This window comes from Malus sylvestris, chromosome 11 (genome assembly GCF_916048215.2).
Source record: "Malus sylvestris chromosome 11, drMalSylv7.2, whole genome shotgun sequence".
Lineage (NCBI taxonomy): Eukaryota > Viridiplantae > Streptophyta > Magnoliopsida > Rosales > Rosaceae > Malus > Malus sylvestris.
The window spans coordinates 3,269,482-3,288,591 of NC_062270.1; the positions used below are offsets into that span (position 1 = coordinate 3,269,482).

At 32.6% G+C, this 19,110-nt stretch overlaps 1 protein-coding gene across 1 annotated transcript; it reads left to right on the plus strand.

The window, feature by feature from the left end:
- Positions 1-5,606: 5,606 nt before the first annotated feature.
- Positions 5,607-8,279, plus strand: LOC126590844 (protein transport protein SFT2-like). The gene is made up of 4 exons (XM_050256360.1): positions 5,607-6,029; positions 7,212-7,479; positions 7,581-7,685; positions 7,875-8,279. Exons 1-4 carry the CDS (start codon positions 5,824-5,826, stop codon positions 7,983-7,985), a joined length of 690 nt encoding a protein of 229 aa, XP_050112317.1. The 5' UTR covers positions 5,607-5,823; the 3' UTR covers positions 7,986-8,279.
- Positions 8,280-19,110: the final 10,831 nt, after the last annotated feature.

Below are 19,110 nucleotides of genomic sequence, written 5' to 3' on the forward strand. Positions count from 1 at the left end.
GGATGAAATCTAATAGAGATTATGCGTACTAGACTGATTTAAGTAGATGTATTATACATCATAAAATAAGTGCTTATTTGCACTTTAAAAAGGTATGCTTGTATTGATAATTTGAGTTTATTATTTCTCATGCGGTATGAATGATAGTGAATTAAAAAAATAACGGTGTGAAACATAAATTATAAAAACTATTAGTTGAGTAATGCATCAACGTTTTATTAATTAAAACGTTAGGTGGAAGTGGAACAACTTCATTGAATAACAATTAAAATGTTAGGTGGAAGTGGAACAAGTTCATTGAATAACAATTAAAATGTTAGGTGGGCTCTGGTAAGAGTTTTAATTGTTTGAGGTTAAAAATTCTAATAATTTAGACTATTGTATTATTTTTAACTTTTACAACTCATTCAATAAGTAAAAGTTCTAAAAAATATGATTACTTTTAGGAAAAAAAAACAATAGTTAGTATATATTAAAAAATTATTTACTTTAATCAATATTGAAATTTAATAATATTATATTTCAAATCATACACACTATATGTCTATAGGTCTTTTTATTTCATTGGTTTCTAGAGAGTAATCTATAGTGATTAGTTTAGGTTTATTAGGAGGATGATAAAAGTAGATTTAATATTTTATTATTTTACATTTCTTATGAGTAGTTTATTTTTTTATTTTCAACTTTGGGGGTACAACAGTGGTTGTTTTTCATTTTTCCAGAAAGCTTTTGTCTTGTCTGCAGTAAACCTAGCATACAAGTCAGAAAGTTTATTGATTTTTCTTATTAATAGGTAAGTTTTAGGCCACTTTATTTTTAAGTCTTGATTATTTTATTTGTTTATTGCTTTAATTTTAAGAGTTTGTAATTTAAAATTTCAGTTTCAAGTTTAATATATTTTTTTCTGATAGTTTAATAGATTTCTTAGAAATATAATTTATTATATAAACTTGTATTATTGTTGTTCAATTTGTTAGGTTAACTTTCAATGAAGAGGTTAAGAATTATTGATTTATTCTTTAAAATAAGAGATGATGGTGATGAATTAGAGAGTTATATACCTTCCGAATCGGTACTTATTCAATTTGTTAGGTTAACTTTCAATTCTGTTAAGGATTGAATGGCACAACTTGAATATGCACTTTTCCTTTTATTTGTTATGATAAGATTGATAATGTATGTTTCTTTCTACTATAAGTTGCAACTTCAAATGTTTTCTTTGTTAAATCTAGTTGAAACTTGCTTTATTCATAGTTAAATTTCTTACTTTAAATTATTGCTTTCAGACTTATTATTGTGTAACATTATGTAAGTAACAAAAAAATTTAACCATTTGATCTCGTAGTAATAATTTTAGTTTAGCCCACCCACTAAATAATTCCTGGCTTCGCTATTGGTCACGGGGCAATGGAATGAGAAAGTCTTTCTTCTTCGTTGGAACCAAGGTCCAAAAACAGCAGAGCCATGGTGGTCTTCAATGTTCCTCTTCCAACTAGATTTTTCTTCTTAGTTCAAAAATTATGTTGCACAACAATAGTGGTCTTCTCTCTTCAACCACATGTCCAAACCGTTAGGTAGTCCTTAGAGGTCCTCACATGCGCTTCTTTGGGTTTCAGGGTGGTCCCAAGACCACCCGAGTCCATAAATGGATGCGTCCCTATAAATACACAATGATTTTCCACAAAATCTAAACACCTAAAATGAAGTAAGTGTCAAATGTTTGATTTGTTTTTCTTTCACCCACATTAAATTTTATTTATACACAAGACTAGTCAATAATATAATTAATCTTGCCATTCAAACTTTAGACAGAAAAATGAAGTGCCAATGTTTCATTTGTTTGTGTTTGACTGTAATGTGATGGTATTTAGTGAAATGCATGTATAATTACTGATAAAATATACACATTTATGGGTACAAACGCAATTGTTTGGGAAAGAGGAGGCACCTATCATGGCGCCAACCTAACCGCACGACAAAAAATAAATCAGCTTACAGAGTTTGCAGGTGGCCTGAGTGAGCTAGCGGGTTTCCATGAAGGAGGCAGACTGTCTGCCTTCTCATTACCATGCCTTTTCATCATATTCTACATTATGCGATCACAGTTAAACCACGTTAACATATCTTATTATTTTTATAAAAAATTAAATTAAAATATTGATATAATTTAACCGTGATCACATAATTAAAAAAGGACGGGAATGACATAGTAATAGAATGGCAGACAATCTGCCTCCTTCGCGTTGTATAGATCATAGCTGTATTAGTAAATACTTTTGAAGAGATGATGGGGTAATGGAGTAGTGACTAGATGGCCTAAGCGCCTGCTGATTGTGATTGATTTGCTTTAAGACAGTGCAGGGTCAAAAGGCTAAGTTTTTAGTTGACCGATAATAATTCATGAACCGAAAATAGTTATGTGAATATATGCATTTCTTTGTAGATATTTTTTTATGACAACGAATCAATGAGATTTTGTGATTGAACGTGCTAAAATATTAATGTTTCAAAGTATTTAGTTTCAGAATATTTTGAAACTTTAAATTATCTAGTATTCAAGATAATGATTACTTTTTGTTTTTAGAAGCTTTATTTTGTAATCATATGAATTATAATTAAAGACTTACTTGGGTGTAAAAAAAAGATATCGTTCGTAAATTATTATTTCAATTATTAAAATTGTACGAGGACTTAATGATTAAAATAGAGAAATGCATAATAAAATGTACCTATAACGATGTTTAATTGTTAAAAAACGAAAAGTATGACAAATTTTTTTTTTTGTAATTTTCAAGTTGTTAAAAAAAATATAAAGACGGATGAAAAAATGGGTAAATGGATAAAAAAAATGATAAACAGATTCAAAAACGAATAAACAGGTAAATGATTATGGTTAAATGAGTAAACGGTTATGGTTAAATGAGTACACAGTTATATGTATGGTTAACCGTTTATAAACGGTTATGGGTATAAATATAACCGTTTATGCAATTACCTAACGTATAAACGGTTATACATGTATGAATATAAAAGATTATAGATAAATAATTGTGGTTACTCACCCGTCATATCTGTTGCCCATGCAATGTATTTGATAAGGGGTGGAGTAAGCGGGGCTGAGTGAAAGAAGGCTCTTTGCAGGTTCGACCAATCATGGCGCCAACCTAACCTATCGACAGAAAATAATTCAGCTCTACAGATTTTGCAGGTGGCTTGTGTACCCTGTGTGGCCTAGAGGATTTCCTTGAAACTAGAAGGGACAGACCAAGGAAGGGCTGCAAGGGCATGCAATGCATGGTAGTTCTATAGCCTGAGGAGTGAGGAGTGGGGAACGGGTATCAGGCAGGCGTGGAGGAGCTTTTACTTCCCAGAAAAAAATATACAACTTCAAGGCAAAATGCAAGGTTCATACGCTGGACATCCGTATCTATGAGTTGAAAGATTTGAATAAACAACTTTGCCAGAAGTTGTTGGGATTGATAGGCTTTCAAATCGTTCATTTGAAAGAATTTAAACTCTTCTTGTTGGTTGATCATAATGCCCAAAAATTAAAATTATTGATCATAATCCCAAAATTATTTAGGGCAAACTTCAATTAACAAAATATTGGTCTTAATTATTTATCGATTTTTTTTCTTCACTTTTTTGCTTCAATGTTGGCTTGTACAAACGACTCTGTTAATTAAACTTGGATTCTCATTTTCTTATTATCATGTATTCCATCACATATATAGAACTAGTACCTCTATCTCTATGTAATGTGTCTCGGAGGGAGTTGTTGAAGTAGAATAAATGACAAACAATGGTAGAGAAAGTGGCTGTACAATTTGAAGTTGAATTACTGCAATATTTTTGGGTTTCGAAAAGAAATATTTAAGGTTATTTGATAAACACTTGTTTTCAGTTTTTATTTTTACCTTCTTGATAACTGAAATTTGAAAAATACTTTCAATTAAAGAAAATAAAATCTGAAACCACTTTCTTAAGTTTTTTAAATTTGATCTTCAATTTTCATTTTTTTAAACCTGAAAATAAAATAGTTATCAGACAGATTCTTAAATTTCTACTCTTTAGGGATTATAATGAACATTTGCAGGTCGTTTGATAAATCCATTCATTATTAATTTTTAGTTTTTGGCTTTTATTTTTAAAACTTGTTTGGTAATTATTTTAAATCAATGGTAAGTAGTGAAGATATTGTGGAGGAGTTTTCAGTTTTTTTTTTAAAGAGAAAATTATGGCAATGGTCTATCAATTTTAATCTAATTGAAGTAATGGTCTCTCAACTAAAAATTCATGACCATTGTTCCCTTGACTCTTCAAAACGTGCAACTATGGTCATTTTCATCAACTCCGTTGGAACTTCTGTCAAAATGAGTCACGTCTTACACACGTGAGGCTGAATCAAGGGGCAAATATGGAGAACAAAATGAGAAAAATTGTAGCAATGATATCTCAACTTTAATTTAATTGAAGAAATGATCTCTCAACTTTAACCAATTGGAGAAATGATTCCTCAAATTTAACCCAACTGTAGCAATGGTCATTTCAACATGACTCATTTTGATGGAGTTTTAACTAAGCTGCTGAAAATAATCATAGTTGTTAATAATCATGCATTATTAAATATGAAAATTAATTAATGAGTAGGGATGGTAATGGGGCGGATTTGGTTCGGATGTGTCACTTAGTACTACGGTCTAGTGATATTCTCTTCACTTGTAAGTGAGAGGTCTTAGGTTCAATTATTTAAAAAAAAAATTTGAATTACATTATTGCTAACTCATTGTAAAGCTAAACTCACATCCTTTCTTTAGTGTAAATAATATTTATTAAAAAAAAAAAAAAAAGCTTCTCATGTCACACATTTTAAAATCGTATCAATTTATGTCTTTATTGCTATTTGATATTCGTGGTTTAATTGATGAAGTTGACGTTGAACCGTTGAAGTCACAGTTGCACCACACACATTAAAAACAGACCTTATAAAGCTCAAACTTCTCAATTGTTGCTCCGTATCCCAAACCAACAACATAGTTTGGTCCCAGTGGTACATATGTGACTTATACATTAGTCTTCAAATGTTCAAAAATGAACTCTACAAGGGTCGGGGATGGATGGAACCAATCAGAAGTGCAAATCGTGCAAACGTGCAAACAAATATGGGAAACAGACCACCGCAACCATCAGGACTTGTGTTAGAGGAGTTAAGATTCTTAAGGCAATGCGCAGCCTCTTAGTCCGTTACACTTACGAGGAATGAACAAGCAGAAGCTGCTAACAGCGATTGGTTGGCGGCTTCGTCCGTCTCTCTTGAGCTAAATTAGTCTTCAAACGTTCAAAACTATGAACTCTACAACAATCTTTTAGTCAAATGTACAATTTCAAATCTTCTAAGATTGTAAGCAAATTGATACAATTTTAGAACTTCCGACGCAAGAAAATTACTACGATTTTAAAAACTTCGGATACAAGCAAATTGGGCCCATGGCCCATTTTGAAAACACCTCACTAGGCCCAATGCTGAGGACAAGCCCAAATAATTCCCATCTCACAACAAAAAAAAAAAAAAAAAAAAAATTACAAAATTGAAATTAAAATCCACTGCCAGCAGCACCCAAACCTTATGTCTAATTCGTAAGCCTCGACGGCGACAATTATCCTGGGAAACCACCACACCGCCGTTTTTCTGTTAACCAAAAACACGTTTCGACAAGGAAACTCGACAGAAAAGAAACGTGCTTTCCCTTCCTTTTCCAAATTTAAATTCCCCGAAAGCTCAAAGTCTGTGACTTTCCAATTCCCCGGCGAAGCTTCTTCACAATGCAGAAGATGGCGCAGGAATGGTTTTCGCGGACAGGCAGCGGCGTCGATGACTTGCAGAAACCGTCGTCGTCTTCCTTGTTATCGGATTGGAACTCCTACGCCGCTTCACAATCTACGGACGAGAGCTCCTCTTTGGGACTTGGATTCGATCTCGAATCTGCGGTCCGTTCTGCTAACGACACGGTTTCCGGAACTTTCAGCGTGTACGTTCGTATCTGACCATAGTTTTTTTGCTTAGTTAACTCAGCATTTTAGTTACTGTATGGTTATTTGTTGGAGATTTTGGTAGTGAGTTTTTTAATTTCTGTGTTTTTAAGAGATCTGATAATTGGGTTTTCGATTTTGCGCATATTTAGGTGAACTTGATCATGGGTTTTGGATTTTTTGTATAAATAAGTGAATCTGATATTGGATTAATGATATTTGTGTATATTTTTGGTGAATTTTGTATGGGGCTGTTTATGTTTATGTTTGTGTAAATGACAAAATGTTGAGGTGAATCTGATATGGAGATTTTGGTTTTTAGGGGTTTAGGAGCTGGTGAGTCCGTGGAATAAGCTAATTTCTTGACCCGTTTCGTAAAATTTGCGATAGGGATTGGTATGTAATGTGATGAGGGGAATCTGATTTCTGTGCTTGGATCTGTGATTAGTATTTGATTAAGTGCATCATACTGGTTATGATGTTTCATATGCTGATTTAGGGTCTATGAATTTGCTTCTGAGTCCGATTGGACTATAGTTAAACGAAGAGCTTCCAAGCTATATGAGTTACAGGATTAGTGGAGGGTGCTGGCCTAGGTATTTACGAAATGAGAAAATTAGCTCATAGCAGAGTGTATATAAGTTAGTAGAATGCGTAAACTGAATATGTGTGCCTCAGCTTCATATGATTAGAAAAAAGCTGCGAAATGCACAATGGTTTTTTAGTAGTAGATCTGAAGTTCTTAAATTTCACAATTCACAAATAACTCTAAGCGAGACTAAAATCCAACAGTTATTTCAATAGTTGTGTTGTTCCTTCATGATGGGCAGAAAGGTTATCCTAGTAATGTGGCATATTGACAAAAATCAGAAGTTAGGGATAGAAGGGGAGGAGTGGGGGGCGCAGGGCACGCGTATTGCTTTTTCTTGTTGTTCTGTTGTTCTATGGAATGGTTTTTCTGATTGTAAACATCTAACTGGTTATTCAGCTTTAAATATAAATTCACTCCCTTTCTTTGCCTGAAACATATCATTCACCCAGTACCCTAGTTTTGTATAGTTTGCCTACACCCGCTGAATGGACAAGTTTGAGATGAAAGTTAATATTGATTTGTTTTCTGGGTTTTTATTTTATCTAAGAATTGCTGCAGTCTTTGTTTGATTTTTTCGGTTCCTGTATAGGGTTTCCAAAGGAGTGAGAGATATACCTGGGAGCCTCCAGTCTGCTACTAGTAATGTCCCTTCAGGAAAAGCTCTCATGTATTTTGGCTTGTTTCTGGCAACTGGGGTGTTCTTTGTTTTTATCGCATTTACCATGTTCCTTCCTGTCATGGTGTTGATGCCTCAGAAGTTTGCTATCTGCTTTACGCTTGGGTGTGCCTTTATTATCGCATCCTTCTTTGCACTCAAAGGTCCAAAGAATCAGCTTGCTCACATGTCTTCAAAAGAGGTAACTCGATCGCATGTGTACCTATTCAGTTGTCTTTGTAACCTGCCCCACACCTAATTTACTTGTCTGATGATGTACTTTTTCTTCCACGATGTATGCAGAGACTTCCGTTTACTGTTGGATTTTTAGGCAGTATGGTGGGTACCATATATGTATCCATGGTGCTCCACAATTACATTCTCTCTGTTTTCTTCTCTGTGTTACAGGTATCTAATTCTTTTCCATCGTTATGATTTACTATTTGATTCTTTTTCCACCTGGCTGATGATTCTGCTTTTTTAATCTGTTTCGACATGTCTTACTTGCCTGGATATTTGTTTTCAAATATGATGATTAACAAAGAGTGTTAATTGTCCTACCAGACACTGAACTTGTGTGCAAATGAAAACTTTCAGGTTCTGGCACTTGCTTACTATGCTGTTTCGTACTTTCCTGGTGGATCTGCGGGTTTGAAGTTCCTATCTTCTGCCCTTACGTCTTCCGTAATGAGATGTTTTGGGAGGTGACTCTGACCTCTTTGTTGCCTTGTATATTTCTTACGTACGATTTTTGGTCAGTCTAGCATGGCCTGAGGCATATTCTTGAGTGGAAGCTATCATGTAAAAAAATGTCAGAGTTTAATTCTTTGTTAAACATCGATTTTAGATCAATTCGCAGAGAAAACTGCAATGCGTTTCCCGCAAGGTATAAATGGAAACAGAAACAATGTCTTGCGTGATGAAGCCTTGGAGGGAAGAATTTGTTGTATGCTGAATTGTGAAATTCTAATTGAGAAAACAGGCTCTGCCATTTATTGTTTTCATGTGAGCTTCGATCTATCATAAGCTGGGTTAAATATGTGTCCGTTTGAAGATCTGCAATTTGCTATTGTTTGCTTGAGTGGTCTTGGCCTTATAACTGCAGCCTGATGTTTGACATCTGAAATTTTTTAGCAAGAAATACTCTTGGCATATTCCTTTTTAGAACCTAGAAGTTTTCTTGGCCAACTAATTTAACCCACATCACATCTATCAAAGAGAATGTAGAGAAGGATTGGACCAGGTCGTGCTAGAAAATTAGGCCTAACAATTTCTTGCACGACCTGTTAAATTGACAGGAAATAACACGAAAATAACAAGCTTCAAGTTAACCTTAATGAGTTGGGTCGATATCATGTCATCCGTTTACATGTCAGACGTTATCGGGTCACCATTTAAGAACTCAATAAGATATCGTTAGCCAGATTCAGGCATTAAACATGACAATTTTTTGCATGATCTATTAACCGGACACGATCCGTTAACGAATCACTTAGTTATCGGGTCACCTATTAAGAATTCGTTAAGATAAGGAGTTTGACACAACACAAACTGTTTGCCAAGTTTAGGTTGGAGAGTTTTGCTGTGAATTTTCGTGTTCATGAGGCCAAAGTTCTTATAAAGCTACGTATATATGATGGAGCACTCAAATTCGAACCTCCTTCCCGTGAGTTGGAGTTGTTTAGATATGTCGCGTCATCAACGAATAAAAAAGGCTTTTAAAACTCCTGTATATGCTTGAAGAAGATGCAAGCGTCTTGGAAACCACCTTTGAGATTTGTTGAGAGCCTCCCCTCACATGGACACATGACATCGCCATTTTTCTTTGGGTTGAAAGGTTTGTTTTTTAGGCCCGAACATAGTTTAGACAAAATTTAACCATGTGATGTATCTACTGATAGTCTAATCTTCAACAACCATGTCATATAGTTTACCAAATATAGTTTAAATATATAGTCTTCTTAGCACTAACGGTACAATTATAAATCCTCGAACCATCATTTTCTCATCCATTTGAGTAAATATCATGTGATCACATTGGTTAGCACATCTCTTAAAAATTGAAATTAGTAATACATAGTTTTTCTTCCAAGTCTATTCATCATACAATGTTTTTGTACACATTAGGTTTGAAGAAACAACATATTTACACATCATTTGGTGAACAAAACTTGATAAAAAGAATTATTTTTTATAGCAGTATTCGTAGTGATATGGAATTACATACTTACAAAAGCTAGGTCATACATGAGATTTGCTACCGTCAAAGATTTGATCCATAAATATAATATAAATAGTTTCATTGGACAATCAAATTCTAAAGATATAAAAACTAAGCGCGTTTGGGCCCTTGCCACACAAATTTTGACTGTTAAGGGTTGGTTTAGGATTGCTACACGTGGTGCTTTAGGTAAAGAAACAAGTTTTATAAACAATAATCATCTGCCTAACACCCATTGTCCCTCTTTTAACGTAATTAAAAATTATGACTAAAAAATGGTTTAAAAAAAGTGTTCAAACACCCAAATCCAGGAATCCAGGAAAGATGATGACAGAAAAATGTAACTTGGGACAAGGATTTGACCTTTGATATGGAGATTATGCAAGAAGATGCATTGTATATGTTAAAGCCTTTGTTTTTTGTATTGAAAAAAATTATTGGGAAACGAGAAGGGCCATCTTCTCCACCAAGTAAACACAAAGCTAAAAACAAAGAGGCAAAGTGTGATGGGTTTAAAGATCAAATGGCATCATCACACATATATCAAGGCAAACACAAAAGGCTAATTAGGCCAAGTTAGTGTTTCCAATGATGGGTTAATTAATTTAGGAATGTGAGGACAAAGTCTAACATGGGCGAGAGACAAACTATGCAAGAATTTATAAAAGGTTGAGGTACTCTCTATAGTGCCAATTAGTTTTATGTTGAAATCTCAACTTTCTCTATGGAATCAGAGTAGGTTGGCCCGCGTGTAAAGTTTAACGGCCACATGTGCTCGACTCACCCCGTTTGTGTTGTCCGGGTGTTAGAATTGAAAATTCGCCACACATAAGAGGATGTGAGAGAACGTGAGCACAAAGTCCCACATCGATGAGGGACAAAACCATGCAAAACTTAATAAAATGTTGAGTTACTCCCTATATTACCGATTAATTTTATGACACCTTAACTTTCTTCGATTAATCTGTTTCAATATTTCTTGGGTACCTAATCTGACTAGGTAAAGAGGATAAATGAGGAGACAATTGGTCCATCATTAGCCGATTACTAAAGCTAGCAATGATCATAGTTGAGGTTGGATGGCAGCTTAGATCGCAATTAAAAGTGACCAAAAACATGGTTAGATGCTTGATTGAGTCAATTTTATCAGTGTATAAGTGCAACCTCAATTATGCACTCCAAATTCCAATTGTTTGACTGTTGAAAGCCAAAGTTTGTGAAAAACAAAGTAGTTCTGGATATGTTCGGTATTTAATTTGAATTCAACTTTTTTAACGTAAAAATAATTTTTGAGTCTCAAGCCTAAAATTCTTATTTGGTACGATTATTTTGAAAATATGAACTAAAAAACAACTTCAAATATAGCTTATTTCATGAAAACATAAAATGTTTGTTTTTAAAATTTATGAAACTAAAAACTTACTCTTATCTCCTCTTTTTTGGGAGAGATTTTTCAGTGTGACCGGAAGATAAGGTGATACAGCACATGTCACTATATAAATGGTAGAATATGTGTATTAAAAGTTAATAATTTAAATAATAAATTTTTTCACCTCTTATATAAAAACACGTTATATACTACCTGTATTTCGGTTACAATAAATTTTTTCTCTCTTTTTGGATCCTGTTTTCTCCATCCCGTCTCTCTCCATTGTCTTCTCTCTCATCTCTCTTTTGCTTTTCTCTGTTTTATCTCTTTATCTCTCTTTCTCTCTCCCCGATCTCTTCTGATCTCCTCTCTCTCGAACCCTCTCTCTTTGCCTCTTGCCGTTCTCTGTTTCTTCCTCTCTTTTAACTTTGTCTGTCTCTCTCTCTAGGTCCTCCGCCTTAGGCCACTAGTAGAAAAGAGGAAAACGGGGAGTTGCTGGCAGATTTTTTTAAAAAAAATTGTTAGCACTTAAAAACAATTTTGACTCATCTCAAAAAAGTTTTTGAGTTTTATAAAAAATTGTTCTTAAGAGGTGGTCTTAAGAAATATTTTTAAAATTTATGAATATTTTTTGCAAGATACCAAATAAGCCCTAGATTTTTTTTTCTGTTATTCAATGAAACTAATTTCATTGCATAAACTCTAACATTATATTGGAATTGTAAAACATATAATAAAAATTGCACAAACTACATTGGACAAATGTCACACAACTAAAAATCTTATATCACCAAAATTTAATTTTATCTCAAACCATGCCCAAATACCCTAGAAAACAAAACTCCTAAAACAACCCAATCCTAAATCGTGAGAACTATCACCACCACTTGAAGCAATGACACCAACGCTCTCTCTACATCTGCTCAATAAAACATTATCGAGGAAGAGATATTTATAAAGAAAACATGGTCTTTGATGACCAAATTGCACATAATAGTGATTCCTCCAAGAGCATGGTAGCACTAATTTTAGAAAAATAAACAAGTTTAGAGAGGGTTCTTAAGGGAGAATTTAATTTTAGAAAAATAAAAACAAGCTTAGAGAGGGTTCTTAGGGAAGAATTGGATTTTAGGAGGTAAAGAAAAGGTGATTGAAACAAATATCCAAGAAGTTATAAGTTTTCAATCAAAAGAAGATTGTGAATTTCTTGTTTTTATTTTTCTCCATAAGATTTCCATACAACATTTCAATACTATTTTTGCTTCTCTTGTAATTTCTTTCACCTAATGCTAATACCAGCAGACAATATTATGATTACATACTACAAAAATTTCTCATCATTGAGAAGTACAAATTAAATTACTTTTTCTTTTTCCAAATGATTACACTTATTAAGTCAGCATGGTAACATATTGTATTCTAGTCTTATCAATATTTTTCTCCTTTTAGACGGCTGTAGACCGCATAGATTTAATAGATGAGATCTATGAAAAATCTTTTTGATCAATCATAGACATTATTGTTATTGAGATTAATAAAAGTTTAGAACTATACATCTATATATCTATATATAAAAGCGTGCATGGTGTAATAATTTTATAAAGAAAATTCCTTTTGTTTTAGATGGTCTTTAGAGATTATAGTTTGTAGAGATAGAGATTGTCGAGATTGAATCTCACATTGACAGATGAAACGTCTTACATTGACTTATATATAAGCTACCCCACATATTGATAATTAGTTTTATGGCGCAACCTTAACTTTTAAAAGATCACCTATGACAGATCTCGTTGGATCAATAATAGACCTTATTGTTATTCTGAGACTGAAAAAAAATAGGGTTCTAACAAAATTTCCCAAGAGCCAATGACAAAAGGTCTAGGCCCTCTAGGGTCCACTTGTGCAATTTCAAAGAAAATTTCTCTCACTATCAATCATATTCTCTGATATTCTCGATCAGCAATTCAGCACAAGGATGAAGGATGGGAAGCCATTTATATGCATGTTCATTTTCTTGGTTTGCTAAAGGTTTGGAAAATATAAAGAGTAATGCTATGTAGACTAAATTTGAAGATTAAATTTGTAAATTAAATGATGTGTCACAAATACAAATAAGCACATCTAAACGTTATGTAATAAACCAATCATCAACTTACGTGTCCTTTAATTTACAAAATTTAGTCTACCTAGTATTACTCAAATATAAAACCATGAGCCAATTTTTTAAGAGGGATTCCACTCCAGTATTTATAGGGCGAGATCCATATTGTCCGAAATGTGATTGGTATATTACCTACATAGCACCGTACACAGTAGAGCATAATTTTCGATATAAAGCTGATATATATATATATATATATATATATATATATATATATATATAAATGATGAGCTTATTTTTAAGAGGGATCCCGCTCCACTATTTATAGAGCGAGATCGATGTCGATAACTTTTTCCTACTGTCCGAAATGTGATTGTGGATTACCCACACGTCACCGTACACAGTAGACATAATTCACTACAAGAAGCTGGTTCTATATATATATGTGTGTGTACAATGCCATACGCAAAGCTTCATATATAAACAAACAATCACATCTCTCTCTCATGTGCAACTCTCATGCCAAACCCAGAAATGACAAAACAAATACATAAATTGCACTAAGGGAGGTTGTAACCTACTAACATGGCACTAATAAAACCAGAAAGCACGATGTCCATAAACTAGACGAAAAGTATAGATCACAAATATAAACTCTCATTTTTTTCTTCTAAATGTTTGCACCATGCATGCAGCAGCCAGTAGCACTATATTCCTAGATGGTGCATTATCTTAAACCAGCAGTGTCAAGTCATGTCTTGTGCCCTTTTATATTTGTTGCCATTAACCATTACAAAATCTCAGATTCCTACAACCCATGAATATATATATTGGATGCTATCTGAAATCTAAAACATATTTCGATCCAGATCCAAACCACTTTCCTCGCTTTTTCATAAATTATTTGTGAGCTAATATATTCACATGAACAACTTATGAATTATTGTTTTTCCTTAAAACTCATTTTCCTTAATTACTTGCTTGTATGCAAATGTAAAATGAGAACATATTTTCATTCTTTTATATAATATTTTACGACTACTTAAGCTCAAGTGTTTCGTAGTTTTTTGTTCTCGACCTTTCGATAATTAGGCATATTATATTATACACGTAAGTACATACAATGTATTATATTACACGTGACGAATAACTAAAATGACAATATAATTTAACGCAAACTTTAATTAACAAGCCATCTTTAAAAATGGCAATATAATTTTCTAGAAAATTTACCTACAGAAAAACTAAGAAATAAATGAGAATCTGACAAAGTACTTCCTTTCTTTTTCAATCTGGCAGTGCACAATTTTGAATTTGGATCTTCTCCGGATCTTAGTGACTGGTGTTTAAATTTTTAAAAAATCAAGAAATTTGGATCTTTGATTTGTGTGAAAGAGAAATCGGAGTATGTGAAATGGTGGGCTAGCAAAATATGTTAACGAAGAGTGTCAAATTCAATTTAAATGATTTGGATTTTGACTCTAAAGAATGTGATCCGGAGATCTCTGTCCCACAACTTCACTATACAAATTACTGCTACGTGAAAAAGTAACATCACTTCCATACGTGCACAGAAATTTTTTATATACTACAAAATAATCCTTTATTTCTACCCTAGATAGGAAGTCTTTATGAGCTGCTTTTCACAAAGAAAACTTCACAATTAGAAGTGGGGTCGATGGAGGGACCATTTAGTTATTGGCTTTCTTGCCTAAAAACATTCGACGGTGTCCTCCTCTCCCTTCTTTTGATGTTACTTGTTAGTGTCCCTTTTCGCCTACTTTGGCTCATATACAAATATATCGCTTTCTCTTTTTAGACGTTTTTACTACCAAATGTTTCTTCCCTAACTTTTCCTTTTCCCTTTTATCGGTAACTTGTATTCACGTCATGAATGATGTAAGTTCACACATACAGTTACTTGGTGGAGGAGAAACTACTTGCTATAGCGAAAAGACTTATAAAGGCATTTTAATTTTCCTGTGGTCACCATCATGTGAGTCATTAGTATAAAAAATCAAACTCATAATGTGTTGTGTGGAATACGAGTTTAAAATTCGTCTCCAACTACTGAACCATCCTGTAGTGATTATGATAGTGAAATACATCAACATGGAATAACTAGTAATGTGAGGCTTTACTTCCGGACATGAGTTTCATACCCTCAACATATATACTAATTCTATGCATGTACAAGTACCCATCAGACATGGCCTTAATGTGCACAAGATGTTCATATATGTTGCTTTTGATGAGTTAAACATAAAAGGAGAGAAACTGGAAGTTTCCCATCTTCCTATAAGTGAAGCACACATGAGGACCATAATATTATATCATGGATGATTTTCGTTTCATATAATGTAAGGTGTACAATAACTTATAGAAAGTGAATGACAATTTACAGTTGAAATGTGGTAAGGAGATCTCTAATCAAATCAAGAGAGTATTTGTTCTAAAAGTTGTCCAACCTTTGAAGGGTCTATATCAGTAAATATTTCTATGGACCATGCATGATTTGCTACAAGCAATTAATATTAGTTACTGACTAGTTTGGAATCGTTTTTAAAATGAAAGAAAACGCTCTTAGTGAAAATATTTTTGGAACCAATTCTTAGTATACACAAGTGAACTTCTTACATGAAGCACTTTAAGTGTTTTGGAACGCACAAACATTTTCTTTAAAAGCGCTTATAGTCATTTTAAAAGCGCTTCCAAATGAATCATGCATTCTTAAACTATAGCATTATATATGCTCATGTTTCTGTCATTTTAAAGAGAGAATTTATTGATAAAAGTAATTTATGAAAGTCCTAACATAAGACTTCAGCTTAACAATTTGTTGTTATGGAATTTAAATCTGAATTTACAGTTTAAGGGACTGACCCAGTTGATCAATATTCTTTAACAAGTTCAATTCTTCATCATTTTTTTGTTAAACATGAAAATATTGCAATAAAACTTTTTCTAGCATAAATATACTGAAATCACATCTACACACAAATATTAATTTTTCTCCGACTGGGTAGCCACTATCATAAAAAAATTATAAAATATGCACAATAACTTAGTTATATATGAAAAGAGACAAAGGAAGCATGTTACCACCACCCCATTAATCCCAATAAATTAAACAAGGCACTAATTATAAACTCCAATGGATGCCGTGAGCAATAATACAACATTAGCTTTTGCTTTGTGTAGGTAATTTGGGTTTGATTTGTGAATAATTAATTATTTAAAAGGGGCGTTTTGATATAGGCGCCTCGTTTTTTAATTTTTTAGACTAAACATACATTCCTTTTGAAAATTTGATTAAACATTTTCCTAAAATTTTGGTTATTAATTTCAGATTTTTCACATAAGTTCAATTTTGTTTAGAATTTTAGTTTTTCACAACTTCTCCTGGGCATTTCATTTTTTTTTCTTTTCCTATTATCCCTATATTTATGCATTTATTATCCATCTCTATGCATTTTTTTATTGTTTGTTATAATTTTTACTTTTTTGTGTGAATATAGTACAATATTTACAAAAAAAATTGTTAGATTTTATTATTTAGAAGATCCAACAAATAATAAATATTTGTTTGATTATATAGCTACGTCTAGTTACCTATAATATGGACACATTTAGTTTTATAGTGGATTTGATTTTTTGTATTTCTCGGTACATTTGGAATGTAAATGTACCAAAAGGGTTATCTAATAGAGACATTTGATTTTGTGGTACATTTGGGATTTTTTGTTCATTTGGTCTTTTGGTACATTTGGAATCTAAACGTACCAAAAGGGTTACTTGACAATGGGCACATTTGGATTTATGGTACATTTGAAATTTTGGTACATTTGATTTCTCTATATATTTGAAATCTAAATGTACCAAAAGGGTTACATAATAATGGGTACATTTGGTTTTATGGTACATTTGGTTTCTCGGTACATTTGAAATCTAAACATACCAACAGTTGATACTTTTGTTTTCAAATGTACCATAAGTTTTAAGTATATTTTTTATATATCTATATGTGAAAAAAATATGTATTGAAGATTTTTATTGAGACATTTTTAATAGAAAGATATATTTTTTTTAAATACTGATAATAAGGAAATGAGGAATTAGTTAATTAATTTTTTATTTTATTTTATTAAAAAAATATCATTTAATGTGTAGAAGAGGATTGACGAAATTAAATTCCTATATTATAGGCAATTAGTTGCTAAGCTACCTTATGCCTCTATATAAATGCATTTAAATTAAGGAAAATTAATGATATGGAAATTAAATAAATAGAAAATTATTGAGGTGGCAATTGATCAAAGCACCTTAATCAAATCTTTAGAAGGGATGCATGTTTAATCTAACAACTATAGAAAAGATGTAGGGCATTCTAATTTTCCCTATTTAAAAACTCTGAATTGATGCGATTTTGTTCCTTCCAAATGAGGCCAGCATTCCTTTCTTTTGTTTTCTGATAATACTTCACAGCAAAGACCCCGACAACATGGCCAGATTTGCAGCTTATTAAATGGTTAAAAAGAACCATTTTAATTTTCACATATTCCTCAATATTCCATGTGCACTTCACTATTCAACGTGCTTTTACAAAATTACTATACATTACCATGCTGTTTCTGCAGAATGATCTGTCCAGATCCCTGAAATTCAAGTAAATTTGCATTAAATAAATAAAAATTTGCTTTCTTTTTGTTTTATTTCTTATTTATCCAAAACCCAGTTGACCTTTTCTAATTAATCATGTTCAATATTTCCACCAAAACCCAGTTGCAGTCATTTACCACAAGTCTGCTGCAATATATGCAGGCCCTTCATCTGCTATCAAAGCTATGAGTTTACATATTTGATGAAGTCATTAGTTCAACAAAAAACATGGGGGTAAATTTTAACTAAATAAATGAAAATTTAACAAAAATTGAGTCAAGTTTAAAATATCCACAAAATTATTGATATCTCCGTCGAAATATCCAAAATATCAAGGATCATTATGGAAAGGGGGTGAAATGCAAACTTCACTCTATATCGGCGAGATAAAAAAAAATCAATGAATATCGATGAGATATTTATCGATTTACTACATAATTTTTGCCTAAACCCATTGCACATTTCAAACTTTTGAATTTTTTTTATAGAAAATTTCGTTGAATTTGAATGGTTATATATATCCACCTGATTGCAAATTTTCATAATTTTTGTCGAAGACAACCGATATCAATATATCTATTGATATTTCTATAAATTCGCATATTTTAAACATTGAACTCACTTGACCTTCCCTAATCTTGTTTAATATTCCCTTTTTTTTCTTTCTTTTGATATAACTGATATTAAGATAGCAAAATTGAAAACAAGTGACATGACCTCAAATACATTAGTAATGTTTTTAACCACTTGAGACTTTGTTGAAGTCTCTTGCTACTTGATGAAGTTATTAATTCCAACCAGAATGTGTTTCCTCAATTGAGTAGGAACATTGTACTCATCAGCTGCTTCAATCACCACAAAATTGCTGTTTGAGCAAGCTATCAAATTAGATATGGCTGGCTCAGCAATTGTTGCTGACCACTAAAATTTCTGGACCACAAATTTGGGGACCTGGCTTATTTAAGAAAGATGTCCTCTTGATTAACAATTCCAGAGCTAAATACATCCAGTTGGTTTTGGTCACTAAGCTATCACAATTTGAAGACTCTGAACAGTGTCATTAGATGAAGGGAGATCCGTAAATGTAACAGGAATACGCGCTCTTTTTATCTCGCTTAAGTGTGATGAGCGAGATAAAAAGAGCGGAATACATTGTTGGCTACACTTAAGTTTTTATCTTTTATTAAGAGTCATGGGCAGATTTTACTCTGAAACTATATCAGTCCCACTAAAAGCATGTCTGTTTTTATCGAACTAATTAATACCTGAATATATGGTTGAAAACAAATGCCTCAAAAGAGGAAACAAGATAATATAACTGTCAAAATGAGCAGTAACAAAAGGGATTGCTCTTTCATGACATTCAGCAACATCAATGTGAGTTCTGAATTGGTAAAAGTAAGTTACTTTTGCCCACAAGATAACGACTGAGAAAAACTTATTTACAACAGAAATTTCATTATAACAGTATTTAAAGTCAATC

Excerpts from the sequence above, each read along its gene's own strand:
- LOC126590844 (XM_050256360.1), top strand. The coding sequence starts at position 5,824 with ATGCAGAAGATGGCGCAGGAATGGTTTTCGCGGACAGGCAGCGGCGTC. Across the intron at positions 6,030-7,211 it reads GTTTCCGGAACTTTCAGCGT|GGTTTCCAAAGGAGTGAGAG; the intron begins GTACGTTCGTAT and ends GTTCCTGTATAG. Across the intron at positions 7,480-7,580 it reads CTCACATGTCTTCAAAAGAG|AGACTTCCGTTTACTGTTGG; the intron begins GTAACTCGATCG and ends CGATGTATGCAG.